The sequence below is a fragment of the Pteropus alecto genome, unplaced genomic scaffold, assembly GCF_000325575.1.
Source record: "Pteropus alecto unplaced genomic scaffold, ASM32557v1 scaffold78, whole genome shotgun sequence".
Classification (NCBI taxonomy): domain Eukaryota; kingdom Metazoa; phylum Chordata; class Mammalia; order Chiroptera; family Pteropodidae; genus Pteropus; species Pteropus alecto.
The window spans coordinates 16,107,970-16,124,955 of record NW_006443124.1 but is presented as its reverse complement, the minus strand read 5'-3'; the positions used below and the strand labels follow the sequence as shown (position 1 = coordinate 16,124,955).

At 38.8% G+C, this 16,986-nt stretch overlaps 1 protein-coding gene across 4 annotated transcripts in view; it reads right to left on the bottom strand.

Annotated features, from left to right (window-relative positions):
* Positions 1–16,473, bottom strand: part of RNF130 (ring finger protein 130) — an 80,626-nt gene extending 64,153 nt beyond the window's left edge. For all 4 annotated transcript variants that reach the window (XM_025040647.1, XM_015598154.1, XM_006923245.1 and 1 more), the window contains exons 1-2: positions 16,283–16,473; positions 3,458–3,708 (exon numbers count right to left, since the gene is read on the bottom strand). In XM_025040647.1, coding sequence (XP_024896415.1) covers positions 3,458–3,708; positions 16,283–16,295 — 264 coding nt within the window. In that variant the 5' untranslated portion in view covers positions 16,296–16,473. The remainder of the gene's footprint in view (positions 1–3,457; positions 3,709–16,282) is intronic.
* Positions 16,474–16,986: the final 513 nt, after the last annotated feature.

The following is a 16,986-nucleotide window of genomic DNA, read 5'->3' as shown; positions in this document are numbered from 1 at the left end:
AAAGTCCTTGAGATGCTACATTTGACCCATCATTACAAGGTTTTCTTGTCAAAAACACCAGTTCAGAGCAACTCCTGACAACTATACTTTTAGTGTTTTATAATGGCAATATATTTTTTAAAAATCTTTTTCTTAAAAAGGGGTACAGCATGCTACTTAGATATCTGAAGTTAATAACAGGAGGAACAGATGAGAATGCTGAGAGGGGGGACTTGGCTCTGGGACACAATGATTAGGAACAGGAAAAGAGTGGGCAAAGAACCAAACCTTGTGGTACTATTTCTTTTAAAAAATCAAGTTCATGTATTATATTGGCTAAAACTTTTAATTTCAAAAGGGCAACATCACTGAATAAAGAGAGTTGTTTAGAAAACACTTCATTCTAGGGGCCCTTCATTCTAGTGCCCTTCAAGCAGTGGAACAGCTTCGGCCGATATCTGTTTTCTTCAAACATCATTAGGTAGAATTTGCCAGGTGCTTTGATGATAAGTATACAAATGCTGTCGTTTTGTTAGTACCGATATGCCTCTGTATTCCTCCCTTTTGTTAGAACTTGATTTCATGTCTATTCATTTTGTCAAAAATCGTGTAAAACTGATGCATTCTATTTTAAGAGTATACATTTGATTTTTTACAGGTATATATAATAATCTTTTCTATGGAACTGGCATAGTTTTAGATCACTTAACACTTTCATCTAATGGTCCTTTATTGCTTTGATCACCTATGTCCAAGTCAAAAATCACGTGAGATGCTCCAGGGACTTGCAGTTCTGCCATGATGGAGTAGCCCCACTCCTCCTCAATCTTCCCCCTTATGCCTAAAACCCCTGGCCCTAACACAATGAACAGGCACAGGGAGTCTCTGAAAGGTGGAAAGAAGAGGTGGGCTGCCGAGGGTCCCTGAGACCTGAGGAACACAGGCTAGTGAATCCTTGGGCTCCTCAGGACCGCTCTCATTCCAGACAACGTGCTGTGGGACCCTCCAACCTGCAGCTGCTAACAGGAACAAAGGAAAAAGAGAGGCCTGCTTCTTCCAGCCAAAGTAAGGAAGAGCGTTTTTTTTTGTCCTACATACTTGAGCAAAATAATAAGCCTCAACCTAAACTCGCACTTTATATAAAAATTAATTCAAAATGAACCATGGACTTAAATGTGAAATGTAGAACTCTAATAAAACATTTAGGAAAAAAATGAAAATCCTTATGATCCAAGGCTAGGCAAAGAGTTTTTAGATTTGACAGCAAAAGCATGACTCAAAAAAGGAAAAATTGATAAACTAAAATCTCATCCAAATTAAAAATTTTTGCTCTTCTGGTAAGAGGTTGAAGAGACAAGATACAAACTGGGAGAAAATATCTGCAAATCACAAGTCCGATCTGGAATGCATAAAGAACTCTCAAAACTCAACATTAAAAAAAAGAAAGAAAGAAAAACAAGCCAAGTAGAAAATGGGTGAAAGACATGAATGGACATCTTACTGAAAAGGATTTACTAATGGCAAATAAGTGCATGGAAAAATGGCCAACATCAGTAGCCATTAGAGAAATGAAATTAAAACCACAAAAGAGATATTACCACACACCTATCAGAATGATGAAAATAAAACATAGTGACAACATCAGATGCTGTCAGGGATGCAAAGGAACTGGATCAGGGAAATGCCTCTAGTGGAAATGTAAAATGGGAGAGCCACTTGGGAAAAGAGTATGGCAACTTCTTACCAAATTAAATAGGTGCTTTCCATAATAAACCGAAATTGCACTCCTGAACATTTATCCTAGGGAAATGAAAAATCACGTTCACACAAAAACCTGTACATGAATGTTTAGTCACTTTATTTATAATGGCCCCAAACTGGAAACAAGTTGGTTAACCAAACGATAGTATATCCAAGACATGGAATACTACATACAGGACTGGTATTCCTGACAAACATGCATATAACCTACATGTAATTATGAAGGAACAGCAGACATCAAACCCGAATAAAAAACAACTGTACCTCTATAATGTCAATGTTCTGAGACAGACTGAGAGATGTGACAAGTGAATGCAACCTATAATCCAGGGTTTTCTTTGCTGTAAAGGACACTATTAAGACAATTTTACAAAACTCAGAAAGGGTTTATAGATCAGACAATACTACTGTTATAAGTGTTAGTTTTTTTGATTTTGTGAATTGACTGTGGTTATGTAAGACAATGTTCTTGCTTTTGGAAAGTACTCAATAAAGTATTTAAGGGTAAAGGGGCACCATATCTCAAACTTACTTTCAAATGGGTAAAAAAAAAAAAAAGTATATACACATAGAAAAGGAAATGTTAAAATGTTAACAGTTGGAGAATCTGGGTAAGGAAATACTTTATACTATTCTTCCAATTTTTCTGTAAGTCTGAAATTATAAATAAAAATTCTAAAAAAATTTAAAGGTATATAAGATACTACACAGAGCCTGGTATACATAAATATTCAACAAAGGATAGTTTTCAGATATTTGATACTGATTTTCAGATGAAGAAACAAGCTGAGAAGCTAAGTGAACTGTCAGGAGGAACCACGGCAAATTAATGGGAAGATTGGGATCTGAACTCAGATCCTTGTATATTCTGTACCAAAGTCTGTGCTCCTTTCACTAGAATGAGGAAGGATGAAAATTTCAACCCCCCATAGGGATCTGGGTGAATTCTGTTTAAGGAGAGGTTGGTATTATATAAAAATTGGCTTCAAATCACTCTCTAAGCAATTCACTTCTTAGTTTCCTACAAAAGAAGTCTAGGACTGTCACAGGACCTAACACCTCAAACCTGGCTCTTTCTTGTCTACAGCACATCAACCAAGACAAATAACAAACTGACCAAACCCTATCTGCAGGCCCTGTGCTTTAGGCAGCACCTAGTCTTTCCTGGGTCTTTACTCATTCTTCTAGAGTCCACTGAGCACTCAGACTTTGCTGGTCAGTGAAATTCTAGGATGGCTACCTAGGCACAGCTCTTCTATTGGTCCATCCCCACCTCACCAAGGGCTAAACTTAGACAGAATCATTTATTTTTAATTGATTTATTTTTTCTGAATAGATAATACATAGTTCAAAGATTATGTGAAACAAAAGAGTATATAATAAAAAGTCTCCCTCCGACTGACAACCAATCTTACCAGTTTAAAAATGCAACTTTGTGGTATTTCTTCAAGTTACTAGAATTAGCTAGACCACATTATGATATTAAGGTAATCATTTATCTAGAATATTCCAAGTGATCTCTGTTAATTTATAAATTTCCCCATGTAAGCATTTAAAATATCCTTAAAATATGTGCGTAGGTATGTTTTCAACATATTAAAATGACTGAAGGTTACAACTTTAAATGAAAAAAATATTTGCATTAAGTATGCTCACAGCAGATGTTTATGAACTCTATGTTTGGTAAGCATCAATCACTAGAGTGCTAGCAGCTCACCTGGTTCCTGTCGCGTGCGTTTGTGTACCTAATCTTCTGAATGAAGTAGAATATGAGCCATGCTGAAGAAATAATCATCAAAACAATAAAGGATATTGACACGAAGACTAGAGAGCCTCGGCTGAAGTTCTTTGGCGGCATTCGAGTCCCGACAGCTATTGTCATTTGTACAGAGATGTTTTTCTCCAGATAACTCAAAATATCCTTACCCCTCAATTCTGTAATCATGACAGCAATAATATCTCCAGTGCCTGTAATGCAAAATAAATAAATAAATATATATATTCAAGCAACATTTAAAATTTATAGGAACGTCAAATATATAAAAATACTACTTAGAAAAACTACTACAATATCTGCTAATGGCAAGGGTTTGCAAATTCAACTTTTCAAATGAAATGAAGTCACAGCTGGATGTGCTGGCACCAAGTGGGAACAGGAATTTGTTGTGTAGTATTTAAGATTTAAACAGATTTAAAGCATAAATGATTGCAGTGTTAAGAGCCATATTAACTTGTGCTACCACTACATTTAAAAAACAAATGATTAAATCAGCCAAATGTGACAACAGACGGTACAAAACATATTATACAGCAGTAAAAATGTGATAAAATAATGGCAGTAAAACTTTTTCCATTTTAAAATGTTCTTTAAAAAGTCCTAACTCTTTAAGTCATTTATAGTACAAAAATTGGTACTTTTTATACTAATCACTCTTAGAAACATTTATGGAGCACCTATTGTGTGTAGACCAATTACGACGAACAGAAAGAAAACAGGAAGCGCAGTTGTATACTAGCACTGAGAATCAGGACACAAATCTGATAACTGAGTTGCAACAGCAAAATGTCAAATGGCTTTTCTTAAGTCCAGCTGAAACTAACTTTGGTCCCATGTCTTCACCTGACTGAAGAAAGGTTCCTTACTAGTTCACCCCAGAACACTTCTGGAAATCAAACCCTTCCTGACACAAGTCCAAGCTTCAATAGTCTGGACTACTTTGGCATCGAAATACTCCCAGCTTCTAACAGCTGTCCAGAGGCTCTGCCACAGCCAGACAGTTGGAGTTAACTATAAGAATGTTCTGAAGATGCTCTTCTGGTTACCTAGTTCTCCCACTCACATAATTGCCAGAGGCTGTACTACATACAGTAAGGTAAGTGATCGCTTTCCCAGGGACAGCATGAAGTTGCGATTCCTTCTTCCTCCTCCCATTTTCTTAAGGAAAAAGAGAAACTGGGACAGATCACACACACACGACACATGACAACGGTCTGTGGTATAAGATACCAGGTATGGCTATAAAGTAACTGAGACGGATCCCACACACAACACATGACAATCAGTCTCATTGCTTTATAATCACACCAGGTACAAACACGGATTTAGAAATCAGTTCTGAGGCTCCCTCTTGAAGACTCAAGCTGGAAAAGGAGCAGGGAAGGCTGCACAGGTAGCCAAAGGAACCGACCCATGCAATGTTATTCATTCAAAGAATACTAAATGAGCACCACCTAATTTCAGTTGGAAAGCTGTTCGGGAAAAGCAGCATTTAATTAGTTCAACCATTCATTCAACAATTTTTATTGAGCACATACTATAACTAAGGCTTCTTAATATCTACATTTCGAAGAGAATGGAAATTACCTGCTGTGAAATAATTTTAAAAATATATATGTGTATATACTTATATACTATGGTCTCTGCCTCTGGTTCCTGGCACAGGGCTCTTAAAACCCTTGAGGTTTCCTAAGCGATAAGCATCAGGAGCATCTTTGTCTTTGACCTTGGTTCCTGACATAGAGTTACTAAATCCCATGGAATTTCCTGGGTGACAGACAGGAGCTCCTTTTATTCTAATGAGGCCTCCCTTGGTGGGCTCCTGGATGGCTTCAGGATGGATGCTGGTCACCAGTAAGACCGAGCCATGATGAGAAACTTGAACTTTCAGTCCCGTCCCCACCATACTCTGGGGAGGGGAGGACTGGAGACTGAGTCAATGATTGATCGTGCCTATGTGATGAAGCCTCCATAAAAATCCCCAAAGTATGGGGTTTGGAGAGTTTCGGGTTGGTGAACACATGGAGGTGTTAGGAGGGTGAGGTACCAGAGAGTGCTTTCCCTATACCTTGTCCATCTCGCTGTTTATCTGTATCCTTTATTATATCTTTTATAATAAATCAGTAATGTTTCCCCAAGTTCTGTGGGCCATTCTAACAAAATCTGGAACTCAAGGAGGGGGTTGTGGGACCCTGATTTGTAGTCAGTTGATCAGAAGTACAGGTGACTCGTGATTGGCTTCTGAATGGGGAGGGTGGACCTTGTGGAACTGAGCCCTTAATGTGTAGGAGCTGATGCTGTCTCCAGGCAGATAGTGTCAAAACTGAATTATAGGACACTCAGCTGGTGCTGCTGAGAATTGCTTGGTATGGGGAATCCCCCGCCCCATTTGGTGACCAGAAGCGTTAGAAGCAAGGTGCCTTGTGTGAGTGGTAGAGGAGACACACACAGTGCTGCTTTTTCCTTCACACCTGCTCCTGAATAGAAAACTGCATCTACCCTCAAAGGGCAAAGGAGACTCTTACAGGGACCAGAGAGAGAAGCCAGACACAGGCAGTTTCACTAGACCAGTACAAGGGAGACCAGGCTATGACAGGACAGGAGACTAAGACACTGTGGTCAAGCAAAATGAAAATATTTACAGCAGGTCATCAAAATACTAGCGAAGATTAGGTCGTATATCCCCCAAGAATCTGATAATGGGGCCCCTCCTGAAAGAAAAGCCCCTCCCAGTTCTGGTCACTTTGGGAGAAGTTCATGGACTGCCTCGTTCCTCACTCGTAAAGCCAATCTGGCCTCAAAGACCCCGCTTTAAGGATGTCCCAGACACCAGACTTTTAAAGATTTGCAAAGACTTGGCTCAGCTTCTGCAGGATATTAACAGCGGGGAAGATGTAGTGTCAAGACACAACTAGGGCTGGATTGAGTCGTTAAGGACTAATCAGACAGTAATGATGCAAACATTCAGGGCAAGAGGACACATATTTGGAACACCCGTCACCACTCTCACATCCTAAACCCTTGGCAAACACTACTCATAAATCATGGATATGCCTCAGCATCCCAATCCCTGCTTTCACCTATTTTCTTGAAAACTTTCTCCACTGTTATTCGTTAATGTGAATCTATGCTTCCACTGCTTGAGTCTGGCTACTTTCTCAATTCAATTCAATTCAATTCAATTCAATTCAATTCAATTCAATTCAGTTCCATTCCGTTCCGTTCCATTCCATTCCATTCATTTCAATTCTTTTTCCTTTTATTTTGAGAACTTTCAAACCCACAGAATTTCAATAATATATGAACATGTGTGCATTCTTAATTTAAGATTTGTCGACTGGCAACATTTTACCTTTTCTATACATATTTATTTTTGTTGAGCCAATTGAGAGTAAGTTGTAAACATCATGACGTTTCCTCCTTAAATACTTTGGCATTATCTCCTAAGACCAACGCCACAATTCATTTATCATACTCAAGAAAAAGGACTCCAGCACAACACCGCTCTGCAGTATACAGTCCACACTCACATATCTTGCCTGCTTCTAATAACAGCTTTCAGACTGTTCAGTTTAGTACCCAGCACCCAAACAAATTTTGTGGGCATTGTGCTTACTTAATCTCATTTTGTTGGTCTCCTCAGGTCTAAAGCAGGTCCTCAGTCACTTCTCGTCATTCACAACATACACTTTGTTTTGAAAATGTCCCTTACTCTGCATTTGTCTGATTGTTTCTTCGTGATTAGCACTCGGAAGTGAACATTTCTGGTAGGAAGGCTATGCGGGTGATGCTATTCTTCAAGTGTACCTTAGGAAGCTTGTGCCAGGTTTTACCTTTCCTGGTGATGGCACATTTTATCACTTGACTAATCTACTGTCTTCAGGGTTTCTCCACTGTAAACGAATGCTTCTCTCTTTTTAATAAGCCATGTGGGGGGGCGGATGCTCTCAGAATATCCAGTTCCCAAGTAAGTTTTCATTCAATGCACTCAGCACCCACTGATGCCGCCTGAATCAGATACTATAGCAGTATTTGCAAAATGGTGATTTTCTAATGCTATAACTCCTCCTACATCGGGTAAAGTGGCTCTGTAATCAGAGACTTTAACATATTTTTCTACCTTTTTTTTTCATAAAAAAATAGAACTGCTGGGTGGGCAATTTTTTCTGTAAAGATGAGCCCCCCCACTCCTGGCAATTCTATTTCTAATGGGGAAAAAAAAGATAAGTGGAAAAATATGGTAATGCTGCTATAATCCAGACTACAAAATCAAAAAGAACCTCAGAATTCACCTCCTTCGGATGCTGAGTCCGAAGGTCTAGGTTCAAACCCCAGCGTGATACCTAACCTCTCTGAACTTCAGTTTCTTCTTTCACGAAATGAGATATTACCTGCAGGACTCATGGGAGATGCTCAGGAAATGCTACAGCTTACTGAGCTAATCCTACTTGTGCTACTATTACTCACAGAGAGTACAGGAAGGCATCCCGGGGAGAAAACCAAAGAGCCTCCACCAAAGAATTCTAGAACTCTTATTCTCCCCCTGGTCCTCCAGCACTCAGGACCCTGCTACCAGCACAACTGGTCTGGCTTCCAGGAGGATTCGTGCCTCAGCTCAGGGAGACCCCCAGTGGGGGAGTATCGGAAATCTACCCCAGCCCAGCCTCCCCTGCCCTGGGAATAAATCTCAAGGAGAGCCCAGCTGATTCTTGAACCCCAGAAAGGCAGAGCCAAGAAGACAGCAAAGGACTTGTGTGAGGCACCAGGCTATAGTGGAGAGAGATGCTTTTCCTGTAAGCGGTTTTTACTTTTTTTTACTGTAAGCTTACCTGTTTTTTAAGAAAACAACATCCCTGTGAAAATCCCACTTAGTAGTGGTCTTATGCCTTAATAGATGAACTTGTCTGTTCAGTTCAAATTAACTGCTAAAGTTTTAAGGAATTTTAAAGCTCTCAGATAATCCTAGAAAACTTGCCATAAAGAGTTTGGGGGATGCTGCATTCCCACATTAAGGTGTCTGCAAGGATACCTTCGTAACTTCTGGTAGGTCACTATCAATGGCATCAGTTATTCCTAGAGAATTCAATGGCCTATTTATATGTAAAGCAGAACGTCACATACTTTAAATGAAAGAGATTAAAACTGCTCTAAAGTTCTAGAATGGCTGCTGCTGAGGGAACAGTTAGGTTTAACTCAGGGGTTTTCTGTAATACTATCTCAGTAAAGTTGTACAGATCGGCCAGCCCTGTTCCTGGTGTCTCCATGAGTCTGCTCACTAACAGTCTGAGGCCTCTTCACTCTCCCTCCCACTGACTTAACTGAAGTCCTTCTCAAATGATTATCTGCAACACATTCACTTCTTCAAACCTAGTGCTCCTCATTCTTCTCTTCACTGACCCCTTAAAGAACTCAAGAGAAACAAAAAGATATGCAACATTCTTTATTAAATTCGTATGGCGATAATTCTGACAGATGGACATGACAGGTTATATCAGTTATGAATTTCCTGAGATTTGTCTGTGGTTTTTTAAAAAATGCATTTGTCATGTCACTCCTCTGTTTAAAGCCTTTGATGTGTCCCTTCTGTCAGCTAAGTAAAGTTCAAACTCCTTACCCTGATATTCGAGGCATTTGGGAGCCAAATAGGCCTAAAGGTAATTGACAATCATGTGATGGCCGATACTCTTCAATGACCAAATGAAACTGCTGGTCAGAGTGACTGAAACAGTGGCTCACGTGGTCCAAATAGAATGGAGGAGTGAAGTGTGGAGGAGGAGGATGGAGAGAGGGCTCAAGGAACTGGATGCTTCAGTGAAACCAAATGACAGAAGGAGAGGAAGAGAAAGGGAAGAAGCCATCAGTCAGATGACAGGACGCTGGAGTTGAGACTCCACAGTTCTGGGAGACAATGAGGCCCAGGAGAGGAGCTCTGGGACCAGGCTTCTGGCGAGGTGGAATGGTCAAAGGACCCAAAGCAGGAACTTTAGGCTGGGGTGTTCGCGTTCTACATAGATCCTGAAGTTGGCCGCATGATGGCAGGAGTCAAGGCCTGTGATGACTGTGGAGAAGTGACAGGCAGGGAGTGACTGCGATTTGCAGGAGCACAGAGTGTGGAGCACGTGGATGAAAGGTGACGTTCCATTAGTGTGAAAGTGGGTGGGTCTGAAAGCAGCTGTATGAAATCAAGAAAACACCTCACCACAGCACCTAGTCAGTGCACACAAGGACCCACAGGGCTGACTAAATTGCACTTGTGCTGAGGCTTGAACCTGAATCTCCTACCACGAGGATGACATTCGGGAGCTCAACGTGTGAGCCACTGCGTGAGTCCAGTCACTTGGTAATTCCTGATGACATGGGGCAGTAGTCTGTCCTCAAAAAGAACAAGGGTCTACTGATCCCTCATTCCTCTTATTTCTTGGGCAGGAAGTTCTTCAGCTGCACTCAAAGGCTCAATGCCCAGCACTCAAATGTCAGCTTCTTTTGTCCTTAAACTACTTCCTGACTGTATGCACTCATTATCTAATTTCTCAGTTTGTTTTTCCACATCATAAAAAGGAAAAGCTGGCAGAAGCAAAGACCTGCATGGAAGAGAAAGCCACTTTCTTCCTTCACAGGAGAGACAGAAAGGTAGGGGGTAATTACGAAGACAAATCACCAGTCAGCAGTCCTGGAATCTTTTAGTTAACAGAGTTCTCAGGGGTCATCTTTGACATAATGCAGGAACCCCCTATAAATTACTGATTCTTTTTAAGTAGCTGCTAGGTAGTTGAGAGTATTAGGTCTTCATTGTAAATAAAATCTTGACTCCTAAAAGCCCATTTACGGCTCTTGGTTCTCCTCTCTGGAGAAGCACCACCCAATAAATAAATTGTATTTCACTTACTGATGGTATAAAATAGCATCAACTATTCGGGTGCATCATTATTGCACATAATGATGAATAAGTCCTGTCAATAAATTGTAAGATGCCACTAACTATGTGAAATACCCCAGCTTCCAGTGGTACTTCCCAGGATCAATGAAAACTCCTTGTCCATACAACAGTCCGTCAGGGAGTCGAAGATGTCTTCTTCCGGAATTCCAACACTTCCCAGAGTCCCAAATTATTCAGTAAAACAAAAATTTTTAAAGACTTTAACATTTACAGAAAAGTTAGAACTATATAAAGACCTCTTTTGCTAAAACTGTTCAAGATTAAGCTACTAGTATGTCTCATCACCCCCAAACACTAGTGTGTATTCTTCTACAAACAAAAAACATTTATAAACAGAGTATAATCACCAAATCAAGAAATTAACACTGCTGTCTAATCTGAGGGTCCATTCAAGTTTCCCCAGGTCTCCAATAATGTCCTTTATAGCAGTCCACATCAGAGCCATGAGTCGCATTTAGCCGTCAAGTCTCATTAGTTTCCAGCAGTCTGGAACAGTCTCTCAGAATTTCCTTGATGTTCAAGACCTTGACACTTTTGAAGATTATAGCCCAGTTATTCTGTAGCATGCCCTTCACTCTGGATTTCTCTGGTGTCTCCTTGTGGCCAGGTCAGGTCATGTGACATGACACAGGACTGATGCTGTGCCCTACTAGGTGCACTATCAGGCAGTGCATTTTGGGCGTATCCCATGCCTGATGAAGTGTACCTTGATCACCTGGTAAAAGTGCTGTCCTCTGAGCATTTCCACTGTGAACTTACTCTTTTCTCTCTTTGTAATGAATATATATTCTGTGGGGAGGTATTTTGAGACTAAGTAAATCAAACTTTCAATTTACTTTCAGTTTTTAGATCAGTATGAACTTATGGTGCCCGTTTTATTTAATGGCCTGAAATAATTACTATCATTATTCATTTTGATGCTTAAATTCCAAATTGTGTTTGATAAAACACTGTTTACAGACTTTTCCATCTTTTTGGACATCAGTTTTTCACAGTCTTTATTAAAATAAAATGCTAAAATGAATACAATACTTCCAATTTCAAAAGTAGCATGAGACTGGGAGGTGAACACACAGTGTAAATATATATATGCCTTACTGTTAAAGTATACAGTGGAAACTTGCTGGATTTCGTTAACCAATGTCACCACTATGCTGTATACCTGAAACTAATATAAAATAATATTGAATTTCAACTGCAACTGAAAATTAAAAAAAAAACCCCTAAAAATAAAAAACAAAGTTGACACTATAAATATTATATCGAAAATTTCAGAAGATTCAATGGCCTAAATCCGAAATTTTAAATGTTCAATTACCAAAAATTATCTTAGTGTCTCCCTAATAATTTTGCTTAAAATCTATTGGCTGTGACAAAAATATTCAGAACATTCATTAAATTCAAGAATTAGTCAAAAATACAAAACATAAAATAAAAAATCCATGAGTCCATACTGATGTAAGTCAATGACTGAATAAATTCATAAATGAGGAAGAGTGACAGTGCAGATCAATTCCAAGTAAGGTTATGACGCTCTGTCCTCAGGAGGGGAGCCTAATTCCCTGGGCACAGTGACCTCTATCTCGAGAGTGAGAGTGAGGAGCGTAGAGAAGCCTGACAAACACACCTTAGCCAGGTGACCATTCACGCTGATAGTATGCATCCTTGATAAAATGTGATGACAGTGGCGCTTCACTTCTGTGGTCTTCCTCCCTAAAACCCATATATCCTCAGTCTAATCATGAGGAAAACATCAAACAAGTTACAACTGAGGGACCTTCTACTATAAAATAGCAGACCTCAAAACTAATCAAGATTATAAAAAACAAGAGAAGTCTGAGAAACTGCCATAGCCCAGAAGAGCCTAAGAAGACACAAGACTGAATATAATGTGGTATCCTGGATGGGATCCTGGTGCAGAAAAAGGACAACAGATAAAAACTAAGGAAATCTGAATAAGGTATAGACTTCAGTTAATGTCTCAATATTGGTTCATTAATTATAACAAATGGACCATACTAATGTAAGATGCTAACAATAGGGGAAACTGGGTACAGAGTCTATGGAAATTCTTTGTACTATCTTTGCAATTTTTCTATTAATATAAAACTGTTATGAATAAAATAAAGTTTATTTTAAAAAGACTCATATAAAAGACAACAACTTCTCATCAGGAAAAAGGAGGCTACAAAACAAACAATTCTAAAGTGCTGAAAGGAAAATACCGTCAACCCAGAATTCTGTACCTATGCCCTTGAAAAATGATGGCAAAAAAAGACATTGTCAGATAAATGAGTGATGAGGGAATTCATCACCAGCAGGACTGCACTGAAAGAAATGAGATATATACAAAAGATCTGAGTTGAAAGGGTAATGACAACAGATGGAACTTAGAACTGTGTAAACTAATAGAGAATTCCAGAAATGTTAATAAGTGAGTAAATATAAAAGCCTAACCCAGTCCCCTCACCAATGAGGGATCCCTTTTCATTCCTCCTCCAAAGGTTCCTTAGACTAGAGTTTGACAAAGGGTCTCCACAGGGGCAGAAACGCCCTTCTGGGTTGTGTCTGTCTGGAATCTCTGAGAATGCTTTTCCACTGAAACAAACATGGAGGGGGGGCGCTGGCAGTCAGAGGCATGGGCATAGGAGGCAAACCACTCTGTAATGCAAAGGTCCTGCAGAGCAAAGAATTATCTCATCCCCAAAAGCCCTTATCTACATCCCTGCAAGAAAACCGTGAATTGAAGAGCATTGCAGGGCACCAATCGAAAGGTAAGGGAACTGATTTCCAAGCCAGTATTCTAAACCCATGTTGCTCCTTTATATTATTTTAGCTTCTTCCTCTTTTGCTGCTGGAAAGGAAAGGATAAGCACAAGAAAGATAAAAAGGAAAACCAAGTGATGAGTTTCAACAGCCTGCCCAGGACTGCATAGAACCTGCAGTATCCAAGCCAGACAGGAAGGCTAACAGAGGAAATAGCTCAAGGGAGGGAGGGAGGGAGGGGTCTCCATTTCCACTTAAGATTCAGAAAAATAAAGGAAAAATTCAGAGCTTATGCAAAAGTTTTAAAACAGAATCACCAGCAGTTATTTTTAAAAAGCAACCGCCTAAGCAGTTGCTTTTTGTTTTTTTTTTTATTGGATAATTATGAATTTTTTTAAAAAAAGTATGGATCACAAAAAGATACAGGAGAAATACTTGCAAATTCAAGGAAAAAGACATAAAATTTAAACTCTTATTTCCTGCCACAGTAGTACATTTAGACTGCAGGCTCCATCTTTTCTGAGGTAATTAAATCCATATTCAATTAGAACCTAAAAACTTTAAACAGTAAAACAATAGTATGACTATTATGTTATTCATTTTCTCCATGGGCTTTTCGAATAAAGATAATAGATTTATATTAAGTGGCCTAAAGTACTGACATTTAAAGGTATTTTACAATGTGTTTGTGATTTATCTGTTTTCATAAAATGTGATTTTTATATTCACAAGGTGAATATCCTACACTTTACGAAATGATATTTTCCTAGTCACTACTAGATAATATTGAGCTATGTAATTTTTTAAGAGAATAAGATGGAAAACAGGGGAAGAGTCATTCAATTTAATTCTGTTCAATCAGACAAAGTAACAATAAGAAGCATCTAATACTGCTGACTGATAAAAAGACAGAAAAGCAACATTATTATTTGGTTATATGTTTATCTAATTTACCTCATCTTCCTTTTAACAATGGAAAGAATATCCACATTCTCATAATGATGTACAAACAAAACTATTAGAGATTTTCAATTTGACAATAACTTGACACAGCTTAAGGCTGTTAAACAATAACAGTAAAGTCTATGTCAATTTTTTAAAACCAAGAAAATAAATCCTTAACTTTTAAACAAATGTGCATTATTTTAAACTACCAAAGAGCCATAACTTCCCCTTTATACTACCACATATCCGCTAACTACATTACAAAGAATTCATCCTGCTAACTAGAGGTAACAAATAAAACCACAAATTGAGCGGTCTTTCCTGTCAGTGATGTCACAAACACTGCATTGGGAAAAATGTCCTTCAGTCACCAGATGAAGGGCATCGATTAGAACAAACACAAACAAGCTCTTGGATATTGCTGACAAGGCAAGAAAACAAAATACTTAAACTTAATGATGTTTTAGAATTTTAAAATTAGTTTTAATTTAAATTAAAACTAATTTTAAAATTAGTTATATGTCCTAAAGTTGAAAAAAAGCTTAACGAAAATGCAATGCCTTGATTTCGGAGGAGCACACTTTACTTTGCTCCAGGCATTCTGCTGAGCATTGCCGAGAACAGAAAGGTAAGACAAACTTCACTTAAAGACACTTGAGGCACTTTTCCGACTGCCAGTCAAGTATGCAAATAATGACAACATAAAAGGAAAAGGACAATACTGTCAAAGAGGTATGAAAAGGCACTGTGAAGGCTGCAGGGGCCACGGACTATAAATATGCTGAGGCCATGATCTAGAGGTTTTGTTTTCCAACTCTTAGCAGTTGCTATCAGAATGCGCGACACACAGCCTTCTCTACCCAGATGAAGGGTGGATAGAACTGACCTGTGAGCAAGGGAGGCTAAAACGGGGATCTCTAGGTTCACCCCTTGAGATCTGCTGCATGGGTCCTTGCCCCTCATGTGGTCAGTATTGTCCCCCAGGGAGAGAAGGGCATCTGGAGGCAGAGAGCAGCTGTAAGGTGTCCAAGAGCCAGGAGAGCAAGTGGTTCTCGGCACACAGCTTTCCTGTTGTTGTCCTCCACAACAGGGGTCATCGCCTGCCACAGAAGTAGTGCAGAAGAAGCCTTCCCACTCAGGAGGTAACGTGGCTATGTCACAGCGGAAGTCAGTGCAAAATCTGGGAATGACACCTACGTTTCCTGTCTTTACTTCCTCGTTTCTCAAAGCCAGATCTGTGGACCAGTGGCATTAGCATCATCCAGAAATTTGTTAAGAATACAGCCGCTCAGGGTGTACCACAGAACGACTGAATCGGCATCTACATTTTAATGAGATTCCCAGGTGATCTATATGCACACTGTTTGAAAAAAAAAGTACTGTATGTCTAGGTGTAAAATTACTAAGCTACAATGTGGGAGTTCTTTAATGATATCATATAGTGCCAAACTCCTCTCCAAAGTATTGTACCAATTTACTTACCTACGTTATTCTCTCTAATTTTCTATGTATTTAATTATAACATAAAGCCATTTCCTATTGCTAAAACTGCTCTAAAAATAAAGTCTATTAAAAAACAAAAACAAAAAAGCCCATATCATAGTGCCTGGCATATAAACAGTAAGTGCTCAATAAACTGTAAAAATTGTTATTAAAAATTATATTGGAAATATCCTAAATGCTTCCAAAGAAATAAATACTATTGTAATTATGCTAATTACTAAGTCATTTTCATCACTGATCCTGACAAGATAAAAGCATCTTCTCAAATAGGTAAGCCTTGAGAATCCATGATGTACCTGGACAAATGATTGAATGCATTATTTTTCAAAGTTCAAACAAAATGTAGAAATGTAAAATGACTAAGGATTCAATCACAGCCAGTTACTTAGTAAGTGCAAGTTTTACAGGCTCTTATGATCAATTAAGAAAAAGAAAAAAAATTTCAGCTGAAGGGAAAAGACATTCATTTTAACAAGCAAACAGTAATACCAAAAATAAATATACTTAGGGAATTATGTTGAAAATGATATGGTTTCAGTGAAGGTGGAATGCTTACTATAAGGCAATAAAGTCTATGAGGAAAAACATATCTATAACCTCCTTTTCTTGTTTACCTGGATGAGTCATGGTGACTGGCTCCTCCTTGGACTTATTATTGTAGATGACCACAGCGACTGCATTGTGGAAAGCAGCCCGTGATATTTTCTCTTTAAATGTGCAATTTCCCCTCTGCAGCAAGGCAATCCACTGTTTGATATTGGGAGGGACAAAGAATCGTGTTTGAGGATCACAGCCCAGATGATCAGCAACTAAACAGAAAAGAAAAAAAAAAATACATTAAATTTTTTCTCAAGTAAAGATAAATAAAAATCAACTCTTGATCAAAGTGCTCAACTGTTCTATAAAGCACATCAAGCAGCTCACTGGCAGAACAGATATGAACACATCCACAAAGGACAGTGCAATGAGTATGAATCCATATCTGTACAGGAAGAGACACTCCTGTAATGCAAATTAAAACAGAGAAAAATTCGGATTAACTTTATAGATAAAAATAAAGAAGACTGTAACATCCAGTGCTGGCTGGTAAAGAGAGGAGGACAAAAAGGCAAAGCCAGAAAACCCCCAGAGACTAATCTACCTTTGACTTCTGCTCACTTGTGTGCACTTACACATTTGTCCACACCCCATCTTCTACCACCTCCATGAAAAGACTGGTTTTGTTTGGAGTAAAGGAAGAAGCCAAACTAACTTTTGGTTCAGTTACCAAGTGGTCTTGTTTGAAATTCAAGCATGCTCAAATTTCTTAGTGTCTAAG